Raw genomic sequence first — 17051 nt, 5'->3', positions numbered from 1 at the left:
TACTATTATTTTCTTAAATATTTTTTAAAAAGTGCTTACCTGTATATTTTTCCCCTATTTTTATTTTATAAAAATACAACTAAACCAATGGGCCAAATCTCCTTCATTTACGCTAAACTTTAATTATGAGTAGTAAGTTGTTACAGTAATTTGCTTATTTATTCGCTTCTTGAAATATTAGTATTACTTGCGAATAATTTACGCACGCCACTAATCACTTTAATTGATGATGTGTAAAAATTCCAATGTTAATGCACATTGACCACGAAAACAAAAAAAGAAGTAGAGTCCTTGCCCCCTAAGATTTCACATCTTTATCCTTGGCCCTTTGAACCGGTAAGCACAACAGAATGAAGAGGAATTTATATCATTTTAAATCCATATTCTTATCGAAGAGAAGGAACGAGAAAAATAAAATATTCCTACTTGAACAAAATTAAAGTTGTTATAAATAGAATTTTATTGGCTGCTACGAGAATAGAATATTCCAAAGCATTCGCTTCTGAAAGAATTTGTTTATGGTGATGTCTATATTTAGAGAGATTTTAGGGATTATTACTTGGTGGTTAAATCACTCTTTCCCTATAAATAGAGGGTTCTATTCCATTGTAATTCATCCCAAATTAATTAGAATTCTCTCTCCCTACTTTTCTCTACAATACTATTCTTCTTCTTTTATTGTTTCATAACATGTTATCAGCACGACACTCTAACCAATTGAGTAGAAGCTTTGAGATTGAGCATAATGATTGTCAGTTATTCCATAAACTTCCTTCATGATTAAATTTTGGATTTAGAGTAAGTATTTTACTTTATTTTTCTCTTTTAAATTCTTGAAATTCTATAATTTGATTTTATATACAAGCAAAGACAACAAAGTTTGATTATAATTCTAATGGAGTTTGTAAGAAATTATAACCACCTGAAGTGGTAAAATTCTATCTCTTGCCATGATCAAATTCATGTATGATTGTGGGCAAAGAAGTGGAAACCCGTCCCATTGAATTTGCTTCATTCTCAGTCCCTTAAGAGAATGTGGTAGCAATATGATAAGTTTGAAATAAGACAAAATTATTACCGTGAAGGTATCAATGAATGTGAACGTGGCAACAGACGAAATTATAATCGTTATCATTGTGGTAATGAGAATAATAAGGATTCTCAAAATAGTCTTTCAATCCGTGAAAGTAATGTTTGTCATCGATTTGACATGAGATTTTGTAAAGCACATATAGATTATTATGGTCCATTCATGATTTGAATGTGACAACATGTGATTTATGAATACATATTCATTCTTCAAAGAATATGAACGTGCTAGTGGTAGTGAATATACCGCACTCACCTCTAGAAGGAGGTTTTAGATGATATAAGAAAATAATGTCATTATTATGGCATGATGGTCATTGGTCACGTACCTATTGTACGCCAAAATATTTTGGCAATGTGATTATTAAAGGACAACAATAATGCATGAAACATATCTTGCATATAGTTTTGACCATGACCATAATGGTATAACTTTCTCCTTGAAAGAGATATATGATCATATGGATGTTGATGAATATGTGGTAGTACAAAATTAATTGAGAGCTCTGGAAGAGCCAATTATCACTATTTGGAGAAATAATATTGATTATCAATAAGATATTGTGTTGTAGTAAGTCTCAAAGAAACTTATTTAGTTTCTACAGTATTCGCGAAAGTGGTTGGTTATATTGAGACTATAAATAAAGGAAAGATTTAATATCTTCTATTACTACAACTTGTAGCGGGGTAATATGTATGTGAAAAGTTACCCGCTTTATTCTCCCGTTTGTACTACACAAATAAAAGAATACCACAATAAAGTGGATGTTTATTGATATAAAAACCCATATCATACTAAATTTGGAGTTTATTGATAATTGCACACATCATGGTGTAAACCTGAACTTTATCAATATTGATAATTTATCCAGTCGGCATAACTAGTTTAGCCATATCAATTTAAGTATGATGTGCAAAAATAAAAGAGAGTTCATATGGGTAAATATTAAAGAACTAGAAAGTTCTTTACGAGATCTCTTACGTTGCTTATTCTTATTAATTAATAGACCAACTTGTAACGATCCGACCGGTCGTTTGAAGCTCTAGCGCGTTGTTCAGCGGTTTGAGGCCCTGAGTAACTTCACTTGAGGTACTATGACTTGCACGCATGGTCGGAATTAAATTCCGGGAAGTTCGAAGTTGATTTAGAAAGAGAATTCTCATTTCGGAAGTTTAAAGTTGAAAGAATTGACTAAGATTGGATTTTTGAGTAAACGACCTCGAAATCGAGATTCGAAGGTTCCAGCAGGTTTGTATGATGATTTCGAACTTGGGCGTATGTCCGGATCAGGTTTTGGAAGATCCGGGAACGTTTCGGCACCTATTGTGGAAGTTAGCATTTTTGGAGGAATTTCATAAGTTTAGGTTGAGGTGCACTTCAGTGTTATCAATGTCCGTTTGGGATTCCGAGTATGGGAATAGCTCCGTATGGTGATTCTGGTATTGGGAGCGCGATTGGAAGTGAATTTGGAGGTCTGTAGGTCGTTTTGGAGTCATTTGGCTAAAGATAGAAAGTTGAATGTTTTTGAGAAGTTTGACCGGAAGTGGACTTTTTGATATTGGGGTCGGATTCTGATTCTGGAAGTTGGAGTAGGTCCGTAATGTCGAATATGACTTGTGTGCAAAATTTGAGGTCAATCGGACGTGAATTGATAGGTTTCGACATCGAATGTAGAAGGTTGAAGTTTTAAAGTCCAAAAAGTTCGAATTGGGGTGTGATTCGTGATTGTTTGATATGATTTGAGGCCTCGAGCAAGTCCGTAATATATTTTGGGACTGGTTGGTGTGATTGGACGGGGTCCCGGGGCCTCGGGTGGATTCCGGATGGTTAACGGATCGAAAAAGGGAGTTGAGGAAGAGCTGAAACAGCTAAGCATATGGTGTAACCGCACCTGCGTGAGGAGGGCCGCAAGTGCAGGAGATGGCTCGTAGAAGCAGAATGGAGCCAGGCCAGCTGTGATCGCAGAAGCGAAATGATGTTCGCACCTGCGATGGCGAAGGTGCGATGCCAGTGGCCGCAGAAGCGGCAAAGACCGTAGGTGCGGAACTTTAACCGCAGATGCAGGTGCGCATCTGCGCTGAGGAGACCGCCGAAGCGGATTTTTAGCCTTGAGCCTGGGAACGCAGAAGTGGAACATGTGCCGCAGGAGCGGTTTATGCACCGCAGGTGCAAAAATGCTGGAAGCAGTGAGGTTCTTTTAAATCGGGGGTTGAGTTCATTTCAACCCCATTTCTTCCATTGGAGCCAATTTTTGGAGCAACTTTGAGGTGCCATTTTCACCACCAAGCATGAGGTAAGTGGTTTATGTTAGTTTTGAGTTAAATACATGATTGTATATGGATTTGAGCATGAAAATTTGTAGAAAACCTGGGGTTTGAGGGAAAACCTAGAAAATTAGTATTCTTGGATTTTGACCATGATTTTGGGTATGAAATTGCGAGTAAATTATATATTTGAGTTCGTGAGGTTATGGGTAAACTTATCTTCGAAAAATTTTGGAATCCGGGCACGTAGGCCCGAGGGCATTTTCGTCAACTTTTCGATCAGGGTTAGGAATTGTTATAAATTGGATTATTATGAGTAACTAAACATATATTAATGGATTTGTATAATTATTGGCTAGTTTTGGAGCGTTGTGCATCAATTTGAGTCTTCGGAAGGGCGTGGGATGCCGGTTTTGGAACTTCGGAGCGAGGTGAGTCTCCTTTCTAACCTTGTAAGAGGGAATTGTCCCCATAGGTGAATTAATTGGATCTGTGCTGCTATTTGTGGGGGCTACGTATGCACGAGGTGACGAGAGTCCGTGCGTAGCTACTATTATGATTATGTCCGGGTAGTCTAGGACCCAAAAGCATGCTTACTTGTAATAAATGCAACCTTGTTGACAAATTTAAGAATGCTTAAAACATATCGAACGTGTAAATAAATTTCTAAAAGACTAGATATCATTACTTGACTTTTAAAAGAGAAACTTGCCTTTTCCTGAATAATTGCTCCTCGATGAATTATTGATTTGACTGTTGAATGTGTCTATCTATTGTGGAACGAGCCGAACGCCTCGGTAGATTAAATAGATGCATCTATGATTCGTGCCATTCGACCATCTAGCAGTGCACAGTTTAAATATTATTGGATCGGACCGTACGTCCTCGGCATGATTTGCGCATGCTTGTATTGCTTGTCTTGAAATTTATTGAAGTTGATATTGCTTCTTCTCGGCTTGAGAATATATGTATAAATGATGAAAGAGGAATTTAGGAATTTCACGTAAAAGAAAGAATTGTTTACTTGCTTCACTCTATTGAATTACAATCATGTTTATAAAAATTCTCGATTTATTATATTATTGAAGTATCATTATTGGACCACTAGTAAGTGTCGAAGTCGACCTCTCGTCTCTACTTCTTCGAGATTAGACGGGATACTTACTGAGTACACGTTATTTTCGTACTCATGCTACACTTGCTGTGCATTTTTATTGCACAGGCACAGGTATTTCCAGTGGCTTACTGGGCGTAGCGGCATGGATGATACGGAGACTAGGTGAGCTGCATTCCTCGAGGCGACTCGCAGCTAGTATAGTTTCTTTCAGCGTATTGTATTTACTTCCTGTCCAATTTGTATTTCGGACAGTAACTGTATTATACCTTGTTTTTCCTGGAAATTGCTCATGTACTTGTGACACCGGGTTCTGGGATGATTATGGGATTATTCAGTATTCAGGAATTGTTAAAGACACCATTATTATTTCAGCAAATTTCATTATTTATTGTTCAATGTATAAAAGAAAAATGATTTCAATATATACTAAAACGGAAATTTAACTAACTTCTTGGTGTTGGCTTGCCTGACAGTGGTGTCCGGCGCCATCACGACCCTTAGTGAATTTTGAGTCGTGACACAACTAAAATTGGGATTGAATCCCATGAATGCTGGAAATATCAAAGGTGAATATGGGCACATTCATCTGCCATGTATACCACATAAGATGCATCTGTGAGATGGTTACACGTGCGATTATTATTAACCCGAAACATAGTGTTTGCGAGGTAACTTGCTCAATAATTTAATTTAGAGCATAATTTCCAGATTTTTTATTCAAGATAGTTCATCTTCATAGTTGGTTTACATCACAGGTCGTTTAACAAAATAATTTATTGAGTGCCTCCACTTAATAGCTAAACAATTGCTTATGAGAACAAAGTTATCTATATCAGTTTGATATACGTTATATACCAAAGTATATTATTTTTTTCCCTCACAAGTGGTTCAGGGTCAGGAACCAAATAATTTCATCTTATTATTATTGATGTGCGGTGTATATTTTGATTAAAACCATAACGCACAAAGGTGGATTTTCAAAGTTGAGGAAGCAAGTTAGTTTTTCTAACATGAGGGGAAGAAAGGATAAACAGTTGAGAAAAAGGTTACGTGGAATGAATTATCATTTCTACATCTAGATCCTCGAATAAGATAATATGAACTTGAAGTTCATAAAAAGATAATTCATGTGCAATATATTGCAAAGCATGCCAGGCGCATTTGCTGACCAAAAGAAAGTAACTATATTCTCACTGCAAATGCTCCTATTAGAATAAGTCCTAGAAGGACAAAGTCTATGGTACGCTTTAAGAGTATAGACAAATCGGTTTCAAATAAAACTTCTTGATAAAGAAGATGAGCAAATGATCAAAATGATCATAATAAAGGAGGCAAGTGATCTAGAAGATCACATGACATAACACTTCATAAAATCTCATGAGAGATTCAGGTAGCTGAATATATGAATGAAGAGATCTCTATGTTATGTCTTTATAAAAAATAAGGAGGTTGGAACTGATATAAAATGTTTGTCGACGACATCTATAATAGCGCTAAATATATATGAGGATCATAAGTCTGGAGAAACAATTCAAGTAGAATTTGGTTTCATATGAAAGACATGTAGTTCAAACACTTGAAAATATAAAGTCAATGGTATGTGCAATCAGTTTTTGATATCTTATTTGTCTAGCATGACATGAAAACTTGATATGCATCTAATTAAAGTCTGTTATATGACTTACATGACTTAACTTATATGACAATCCTTGAAGGATTTAAATCACTTAAAGCATATACAATTCTTGGTCCTGAAGTACCATATCCTAAATGCAATTTGTGCACATATGTATCTTGCTATAACTATAAGCATGATAATATGATAGCAAGAGTTTTCACCCCTATGTGAAGATATTGAAATGATGATTCCAACAAGCTCATATGAAGACAATACATCTATCAAGGATGGTGATTTCAAGGTGAAACAAATTCGTTGAAATTAATATGGCTGGTTTGTTTGTCAAATATATACCAACGACTTTTTGAAGATGGTGCACAAGATTGGAATGCGAAAGCTCAAGGATGTGAATTGATACTCTCATCAGGGGGAGCTAATGCGCGTTGCACTCTTTTTTCCTTACAAGGTTTTGTCCCACTGGGTTTTCCTTGCAAGGTTTTTAACGAGGCAACCAAAAGGCGTATTGTTAGATATGTGTACTCTTTTTCCTTTACTAGAATTTTTTTTCCCACTGGGTTTTATTTTAGTTAAGGTTTGAACGATGCACATTATCTGGTAGATAGGCATTCAAGGGGGAGTGTTATAAATAGAATTTTATTTATGGTGAATGTCTATATTTAGAGAGATTCTAGGGATTATTACTTGGAGGCTAAGTCACTCTTTCCCTATAAATAGAGGGTTCTATTCTATTGTAATTTTCATCCCAAATCAATAAGAATTTTCTCTTCCTACTTTTCTCTGCAATATTATTCTCCTTCTTTTATTTTTATTGTTTCATTACAAAAGTCTTATAATTCACAATTTTTCTTTATATCGCAATTTGACCTATTGCTCTGCGTCCCCTTAAGATTACTAAAAAGATCAAAATAAAAAGGATCAAAATACCTGCTCATTACTCGGTGATCGAATCATATAACACCAACAACAAAGAGAACGAAGGAACAAAAGAAAGAGACAAAAAGTACATGTGGTGGTCATGGGTCACCATTTTGCCAACTATATATGCATGTTATATTAGTTTATTTATTATTGCAAACGAATGTTTGTGGATCCAAATTCTTGCACCAAATTCTCACCAACTTTGAAAATGATGAACCAAAATTTTGGGTGCACGTCCTACTTAAAAGACATGCCAATGTTTCCTGTTGCTTCCTCACCCACCACCAAACTTCTTGGGGTACCTTTTTAGATATACTTCTAATTTTTATATTTTTTGGTTGGGGTAGGGTGGACCAATGAATGAAAAAGAAGAAATAAACTATGATGATATTTAACCCAAAAACTCATATTATAATGTGTAATCGCAACTATTAAATGGTAATTTCAATCGATTGTCATAATTCTCCCGAACTTCTTAAGTCTTTTTTTTTCTTTTTTTAGGGGGGGTTGGGGGGGGGGGGGGGGGTAGGTTAGCTTACCATTCACTTTCACTCTATTCTTTTTTTTTTTTTTTTTAGGTTAAAATTTACTTTCACTATATGTTTGATCTTTTCTCAATAAGGTGTCTTTATAAACTTAGAGTTTAATTTTTATGTTAATTAACAACACAATTGGGTCTCTTAAAGGTTAATTGAGTAAGTTATACACCAAATTAAACATGAATTGACAACCTAAAAAGGATACATACTTAGATTACGTGCAATCTTTTAGGAATTACATGCACCTGCTTTTTAATTCTAACTGTGCAACTTTTCTTTTTAATTTTCCATATATTATTTAAATTGACATATCCACAACACTACAGTAAGCCTGATTATATTTTTCTTAAACATTTCACAAAGTAAAACAACTTCTGCATGACTTTAATAAAAGTTCTCTCTTCCTAATCAAGGCCAAATAAAAACAAATAGACTACTTGTATTATATTTCCATTATCTATTACTAAGTCTTTGAAATAAATCCAGCCGTTGAATGTGGTTTCTCGTGATATCATCTCACGATTGAGAGTCATCCTTAACTACTTCCTTTGGTCTCACAATGGTGGGGTCCCCACATAGCCTCACACTCTTGACGAAACTCACAAACCACAGACCCGGTTGGCGGCCGGTCGACGCACGAAAAAGCCTCGTAAGGTCAAGACTAGTACAATAACAACATCATATCCGGGGGCGAATGTACTGTTATAGGTACGAATTCAATTGAATCCATAACTTTCGTCGTGAAATATAAATAAATATGTAACATATTTTCAGAATTGTAATAATAGTAGAGATGAACCCATATTATGGATTCAATGATAAAAATCTAAAAGTTAGAAACCATAAAATTTAAATTCTGACTCTGAACATACCAAGTGTTGTTTCACAAGTAGGGTCTGCAGAGGATCGGATGTACACAAACCTTACCCCTACCTTGTATGAGGTAAAAGATATTATTTTCGATAGACCCTTAGCTTAAAAAACGTTTTCAATAGCAACATAGCAAAATAGTAAAAATAACTAAAGTAAAAGAAACAACATTAGTAATAAATTTAAGGAATAAAATAATTACAATAATGCTGATATTTAATGAACAGGTCCAAACCAGACTCCTTTGTGTCTATATATACGTTCCATTCCCTTGAATCCAAACTCAGAAAACATAGAAAATCAACAATCAAACAGAGAAATTAAAAGCCCAAAAAGTTTGGCCTAAAGGAGAGAAAAGTAGCAAAAAAACATCAAAGAAATGGCAGAGAATGGAATTAAACACCAAGAGGTTGGCCACAAGAGTCTTTTGCAAAGTGATGCTCTTTACCAGGTATAATTATTTCCTCTAAAAATGAGATTTTGTGTTTTAGATAGCAATCGCTAGTATCTTAATTAAGACAAATTAAGATTTAAAGTTAATGTATTCAGAACGAATAACTTTATTGATTACATTCATATACAAACATGCATTTTCTATATTCCTGATTATATATATTGCCATTTAAATTTCTACTTGTGACAGTACATACTTGAAACCAGTGTATACCCAAGAGAGCCAGAATCCATGAAAGAGCTCAGGGAGGTGACTGCTAAGCATCCATGGTGAGTAAATTACATTTGCAGAACGATTATATATCCTATTCCATCTGTCTCAATTTATGTGGTGTCATTAGAAAGTCGAATTAATTTCTAATTTTTTATCATGAATTTGGACATAATTTTTAAGTATTTTGAAATAAAAATTACATTTTTGAATACTATGTAAAAGATATTGTAAGATACAATAAGTAACAATTCAAATTATTTCATATGAAAAAAATTGAAATAATTTATTTAACTCTCGAAATCTGAATAATGCCATATAAATTGGGATAGAGGGAATAATTTTTTTTTCTTTATTTTTTCTGACTGAATAATTTAAATATGAAAATGCTGGAAATTAACAGGAATTTAATGACAACATCAGCGGATGAAGGGCAGTTCTTGAACATGTTGTTGAAGTTGATTAATGCCAAAAATACAATGGAGATCGGTGTTTACACTGGCTACTCCCTCCTTGCTACTGCCCTTGCTATCCCCGATGATGGAAAGGTATAATATTAATTATTTTATAGGGGCTAACGATCGAATTATATTATTCTCTCCGTTTCAATTTGTTCGAACCTTTTTATTGGAGTATGAATATTAAATTGTCTAATTTTTTGTTCGAATTCGGACATAAATTCTTTAAGTTTTTTAAAATATATTTACATATTTAGAAACTACATAAAAAATATTATAAGTTATAATAGTTAACAATTCAAAATATTTTAAACTTTTGCAAAAAGTATAATCAAACAGGACCTTGTTTGACTCCCCCATATAATATTAGGTTCATTCTTGTTTAATTTAACGAGAAAGAACTATATGTTTTTTCTCTTAGTTGTTTTGGTAGCTCCACCAGAATTGTCCCTAAGAGAAAAGGAATAAAAAAAAGATAGAAAGAATTAGGAAATAGAGAAAAGAAAGTTCCTATCAGAAGGACATTTGACTTGCATTAAAGAAAGAAAGCAAGAGAGCTAGGGGATGTAAATAAATAAATAAATTTTTCGTTGTCATTTTTTCTTTTTCTTCCTTTGAAATCCTGTTAGGTGAGAGTGGGTTCGGAATGATGACAAAGAAAAGTAAAAGAAGGAAGCGCCTTTGACAGGATTAAACCATGCACCTTTTGCGTTTTCAATTTTATATATTTCAATCTTAGTTTATCTTTTTCCAACAAAGTAGGGTAGCCATAAATATTGAAAATATAATTTACAAATTGTACGCACGGATCAATTTGAAGTATAACAATAAATATTGTAATAAGCTTAATATGGTTTTCCAAAAATAAAAGAAATACCCTGTAATTAGATATAATACATTCATAGTGTATAATTTATTTACATTATCAATTTACATAAAATAAATCGTATTTTAAAATACACATACGATGATACAAGAACAATAAGATCTACGGCAAACATTTCCTTTCTTTTTCTTTGGGTTTGTTTCTAGAAATTCAAAAATAGCCAGATTTATAAGTGGTAATTGAAAAATAGCCACAACTTCAAAAGTAATTGAAATTTAGCTACATTTCATGTAAAGATAAATTTGAACAAAAATACTGTTCAAAATCCGAAAAATATTCCAGCATAATATGCTGGGGTTCGAATTTTTTACATGTGAACTTCCAGCATAACATGTTGGAATTTCATAATATGATGGAGTTTCAACATAATATACTGGAAGTTCATACACAGGTTCTCCAATCTCCATTATATTACGCTGGAACTTTCCGTATTACAGCAAAATAATAGCTATTTATTCATGACTTTACAAACGTTGGCTATTTTTCAATTACCAGTCCAATTTTAACTATTATTCTCCGCAAGACCCAATAATAAGTCCCGTTTGCCCATTAGCATGACCAAAATTTAATTGTTTAACTTCTTTATTTTATGCAGATATTGGCAATGGACATTAATAGGGAAAATTACGAAATAGGATTGCCCATAATCGAAAAGGCCGGTGTGGCTCACAAAATTGAATTTAGAGAAGGCCCTGCTTTGCCTGTTCTTGATCAACTGGTTGAAGATGTGAGTTTATTCCTTCCCAATTCTATTATCATTTGCTTTTAATTATCTCTTTATTACTATTTTTTATTATTGATATAGTTTCACCATATTTAGTATAATAGATTATTATCTTCTTTTTTGGTTACAAGTGTAAATTCAGCTATCTGAATTTTTATATAACTTTTAATTTGAAATCACACCAAGAGATATACAAACTTTACAACATTACAAAGAACTTAGGACATTATAATTGTTTTTGCATTAGATTAATTATCCGATCGAAAAGGTTTGTTTAATCGTAGCAGGAGCTCGAAAACTATAGATAGGATAGCTCCTTGCAAGTTTATTTTCGACCAGACTTGACAAAGAAGTATCTTCCTAATTCCTATAGATAATGAGAATTTGGTGAAGCTTATTCGGGATTAATCTTTCTTATCCGAAAGTCTTATCAAACTATTTGCCTAGGTAGGTGCGACATATATAATAATATAATAGTGACTAAAAGAACTAATATGGCATGATCGCGATTATAAGCGTCTTGTTTAGTTTAGGGATTCCTGTGTTTGGCCATACAAAATTTTCCACTTTTTTTCTTCAAAATAATTTCACTTTTTTTTTTTCGAAATCAGCGTTTGGCCATGAAATCTTCGATTTCCACTTGAAGATGAATTTCAGAATTTTCGAAAATCTGAAAAACTCCAAAAGGTTATTTTTCAAAATTCTCACTTCAAATCACTCACAAAAATTCAAAAATAACCCAAAATTATATTCATATCCAAACACGACTCTAACTTTCAAATATCATTTTTACATGAACTTATTTTCATATTTTTTTTGAAATTTTACAATTCTTATATCCGAACGCCCACTAAAACTAATAATTTTCATTTCAACTTTGGTTTCAGAAAAAGAATCATGGCACATATGATTTCATATTTGTGGATGCTGACAAGGACAACTACATTAACTATCACAAAAGGATAATAGATTTGGTGAAAGTTGGTGGTTTGATTGGGTACGACAACACCCTATGGAATGGTTCTGTGGTGGCTCCACCTGATGCACCAATGAGGAAATACGTAAGGTATTATAGGGACTTTGTATTGGAGCTTAACAAAGCCCTAGCTGTTGATCCTAGGATTGAGATTTGCATGCTTCCTGTTGGTGATGGCATTACCTTGTGCCGCCGCATCAGCTGATCATTCCATTATTCTTTTGTTTCTTTTTATTTCTAATTAAAAAAAAAAACCTTTTCTTTCTTTGTTCTCTTTGGTTTATAATGTAAGGGAGGACTTCCTTTTGAGCTATGAGTTTCATATTATTCACTATCTGTAATGGTAAAACATTGTATCTCAATGTATTTCTCATAATTAAAAGTAATATTGAGCATTAATTGCATTTTTTATTTTATTTTTTACTTTTATTTTTTCAAGGCTTCTATTACGCATGTCTAGAGATGGAGAAGTTAAAAATATAATTGTAAAAGTGCTTAAGGAAAAAAAATAATTAACGTACAGACCGAAAATGTTGAATGTTACATTCGTTTTTATATACGTTATTTTAATTTAACAAATAATTCACATAAATTAAACTATTAAAACTTGCAAGTATTAGAATGAAATATTCCAGAATAGGGTCATGGTTTAACATTTGTTCCATCCTTTTTATTCATTTATTTTTCAGCAAAAAGTTCATGCTTCTCTTATTTCTCTTTTAGTTGTTCCTTTGATTTTGAAAAGCTCATTTTGCTACATGATATTTATTATGCAGAGCTTAAATTTTAACCATTGTTGATTCATTTGTTGCTTCTTACATTGCTAGTATCGAATATATTTTAACTTTATCAATTTTATGTAAAGCAATTTCCCATTTTCATGTCGTTTCTACAGATTACAAGGTCTAATCATAATTGGAAATTTCTCATTGATAATTATTTTAATAAAATAGAAAGTATTTAACAATTTGAATGTGTAGTAATTTGCTAAACTTTTATTAGGATGGTTTGCCCCTCTCTTTTCTCTTTTGCTCGGATGTTTGTGGAGTAATTTAAAAAGCTTATACTATTTTAATTTCCTTTCAAAATTTTGTGTCGAGTACAATAAGTTTTTACAATAGATTAGATGAACTTTTGCTTCACATTTTTTATCATTTACAATTTTCTAGTCAAGGATATTAAGACTTAAATTCAACCAAAAAAATTCGGGAACAACATAGAACGTGATAAGACTTCTTTCTTTATTTATTCATCTAGTTTATGTTACAATTTTCAGTAGACTGTATTCAATTAATTTCATATGATATATGTGAACTTTTCTCAATGAGCAACGAAAGTACTCTTTTAGTGGTTTTTTGGGTGGTCCTTCCTCGGACCCTACGTGAATGCGAGATATTTTATGCTCCAATTTTTTTTTTCTTTTTCATAATGAGTAGTGAAACTCTTGTTATGATTTTTGCATATATATAACTTATGCCAAGTGCCAACTAATTAAAAGCTCAAACTTCAAATTAATTTCATCAAATTATATGTCGGTTGCAACAATAGGTTTCATCAGTAAGGAAATGTTTAGTACTATATATTTTGTTACGAATATTTATTCCCATGTTTTGGCCATTTGCCTAATGTAACATTCATAGAAAAAGAAATGGCCCAAAAATAGAGAGTACATCGTATATACGAAAGAATTACAATAAAATACACTTGACATCACATCATGATAAAAAATGGCCCATGTTTTTAAGTTTAACCCGACTTAGACCATATTGTACATATTTTGAAAGCACTAGCAAATTCAAAATCTATGGAGTTAAGTTTGTGTTCTCACAACCATTGCTTTCACTCTCTTTTCTTCTCACATCTTCTACATATGTTTCAAGGGGTCGTCCGCCATTACTGCTTCTCCCCCTGTATCACCTGGTTGCAATATAAGAAAATTAAAGAGTAGAAGTGTGATGACCCAAGGGGTCATCTTTTGTTTTAGAATACGAATCCGGGTTCCGAGGCCTTGAAAACCTCATTTTCTTTCTCCTCGATTTGCGTGCGCAGTCCGGACGCCTTTCCAGAAAGCCTTTATGTAAACTCTAAGAAAAATATTGAATTTTACCTTTTAAATTGATTAAAGTGACTTCGGTCAATATTTTTGGTAAACGGACCTGGACCCGTGATTTTACGTCCCGTAGGGTCCGTAGTAAAATATGTGACTCGAACGTATGCCCAAGATCGAATTCCGAGGTCCCTAGCCCGAGGAATGAATTTTTGAAGAAAATTGTTTGCTGAAAAATATAATGATTTTTAGAAATGGAATAGTGTGGTCTCTCGTTGGTATCGGGCCCGTATTTTGGTTTCGGATCCCGGTACAGGTTTGATATGGTATTTAAGTCGTGTCTGTAGAATTTGGTAAGAATCGGAAGTGATTTGACGTGATTCGGATGTCCGGTTGCGAAAATAAAAATTTCAAGTGTTCTTAAGAAAATCATGAGTTTTAGTGTTAAATTCGTTGTTTAAGATGTTATTTTGGCGATTTGATCGCACGAGCAAGTTCGTATGATATTTTTAGACTTGTATGCATGTTTGGTTTAGAGCCCCGAGGGCTCGGGTGAGTTTTGAATAGGCCACGTAGTGAGTTTGGACTTAGAAAATCTGCTGTTGCATCTGGTATTTTGTTGCAGGCCTCTGATCTCGCAATTGCGAGATTAGGCTTCGCATTTGCGAGCTTCACAGGATTGGCAATTGCAAGAGTTTTATCGCAATTGCGAAGAAGCCCTGGGCCAGCATGATTCGCATTTGCAAACATACCTTCGCATTTGCGAAATCATCAAGGAGGGGCAACCTTCGCAATTGCGACCAAAGGTTCGCAATTGTGACAGTAGCAGGCATGCAGCAGGTTCGCATTTGCGATGCCTGTCTCGCATTTGCGATGCCTGTCCCGCATTTGCGAGCTTCGCAATTGCGAAGCTCTGGTCGCAAATACGACATCTGCAACTAATCATAACATGACTTACACGGGATTTTGAACTCATTTCTTAAATTTTCAAACCCTAAGCTCTTATAGGCGATTTTCCAAAGGAGAGTTTTCCCCCAAATCATAGGTAAACGATTTCTAACTCATCTTCTTCAATCTATTTCATCTTTTTACATGATTTCATCCCAAAATCTAGGGTTTTTCATGGGAAATTGGGTGTTTTTGGGTAGAATTTAGGAATTTCAAATTTGGGGATTTAGACCTCAAATTGAGGTCAGATTTCAAAACCAATTACATATTTTTGTTCGTGGGTGAATGGGTAGTCAGGTTTTGGTTCGAACTTCGAGTTTTGACCAAGCGGTCACGGGGCCGATTTATGACTTTTTTGGAAAAATATTGAGAAATCTATACTCATACATTAAAATTGGTTTATTTAGCATTAATTGATGTTAATTAGCTAATTATGCATAGATTCGGGCGGTTTGGAAGTGGAAATCAATGAAAAAGCGGTATTTGAGGCTTGAGTTTGGCCGTGGAATCGAGGTAAGTGTTTGGTCTAACCTTAGCTTGAGGGAATAGGTGTTGTTGTCTTATTTGCTACGTGTTAGTGTTGAGTACGACGTATAGGTGTGGTGACGAGTACCTATACATTGACGTTGAGCATGCAAAAGTCTTATACTGTGACCGTTGTGTCTCTTATTACGTACTGTTCATGCTTAAACTGATGATTCTCCATGTTGAACAAGTCTTATGATATTTTTCTTGGTATTGGATAATTGTTGAGTATTGACTCAAGTTAAGACATAAATTGTGAATTTAACTGTTGAAATGAGATTGGCTATTGTTGATTCCCTTGCCGGGATGTTATTGTTTCTATTGTCTGGGTGAGGAAGAGTGTAAAGCACGAAGGGTGATGTCGTGCACGATATTGTGAGTGAGTGTTAATGCACGAAGGGTGATGTCGTGCCATATTTGTGAGTGTTAATGCACGAAGGGTGATGTCGTGCCATATTTGTGAGTGTTAATGCACGAAGGGTGATGTCGTGCCATGAATTGAGTGTTAATGCACGAAGGGTGATGCAGTGCCGTTTTTGTTGTTTCTTATGATGAGGACGAGAGTAAAAGCACGAAGGGTGATGCCGTGCACGTGTTATTTCCGTTGGTTCGAATTTGGTATTTACTTTGCTTCTGTATTGAATTACTGTCAGAATATGATATTCCCGCGATATATTTCCCCTTCCCGTCTTTACCTCTTAAATTTCTGTTATTACTGTTTTCTCGTATATGATTTAACTGCACAGGTTTATATTGATGTCGTGTCCTAGCCTCGTCACTACTTCGCCGAGGTTAGGCTCGACACATACCAGCACATGGGGTCGGTTGTACTGATACTACACTCTGCACTTTCTGTGCAGATTTCGGTGTCGGACCTCGTAAGTAGAGTTTGGGTTGCTGCCTTCAGTCCACGGGAGACCCAAGGTAGATCTACCGGCGTTCGCAGACCCTAGAGTCCTCTTCCCTATATTTTGGATTTTCTGTCTCTTTCTATTTCGAGAACAGTTGTAATTCTTTTAAACCAGTATTTGTTGAACTTCTTAGACGTTTGTGAATTGTGACACCAGATCATTGAGGTAGACATGTATTGGAGTTTTTGAACTGTTATAACACTTCTGCATTTTATATCTGTTTATCTTTAGTTATTTTTTATTTCTGTATAGGTTAATTTTTAATGTGTTAGAACCGTAATTGTTGGCTTGCCTAGCGTTCAAGAGTTAGGCGCCATCATGATCCCGACGCTGGAAAATCCGGGTCGTGACAAGTTGGTATCAGAGCACTAGGTTGCCTAGGTCTCACAGTTCACAAACAAGCTAGGTAGAGTCTGAGGGATCGGTACAGAGACGTCTGTGCTTATCCCCCAAAGGCTACAGAGTTTAGGAAAAT

The 17051-nt window shown here is 34.4% G+C and overlaps 1 protein-coding gene across 1 annotated transcript; it reads left to right on the top strand.

Annotated features, from left to right (window-relative positions):
• The first annotated feature begins 8800 nt into the window (after window positions 1-8800).
• On the top strand, window positions 8801-12561 carry LOC109213146 (caffeoyl-CoA O-methyltransferase 5). The gene is made up of 5 exons (XM_019376905.1): window positions 8801-8888; window positions 9081-9160; window positions 9505-9649; window positions 11041-11172; window positions 12057-12561. Exons 1-5 carry the CDS (start codon window positions 8817-8819, stop codon window positions 12348-12350), a joined length of 723 nt encoding a protein of 240 aa, XP_019232450.1. The 5' UTR covers window positions 8801-8816; the 3' UTR covers window positions 12351-12561.
• Window positions 12562-17051: the final 4490 nt, after the last annotated feature.

The sequence above is a fragment of the Nicotiana attenuata genome, unplaced genomic scaffold (assembly GCF_001879085.1).
Source record: "Nicotiana attenuata strain UT unplaced genomic scaffold, NIATTr2, whole genome shotgun sequence".
NCBI lineage: Eukaryota > Viridiplantae > Streptophyta > Magnoliopsida > Solanales > Solanaceae > Nicotiana > Nicotiana attenuata.
This window is presented reverse-complemented; position numbering and strand designations above follow the sequence as displayed.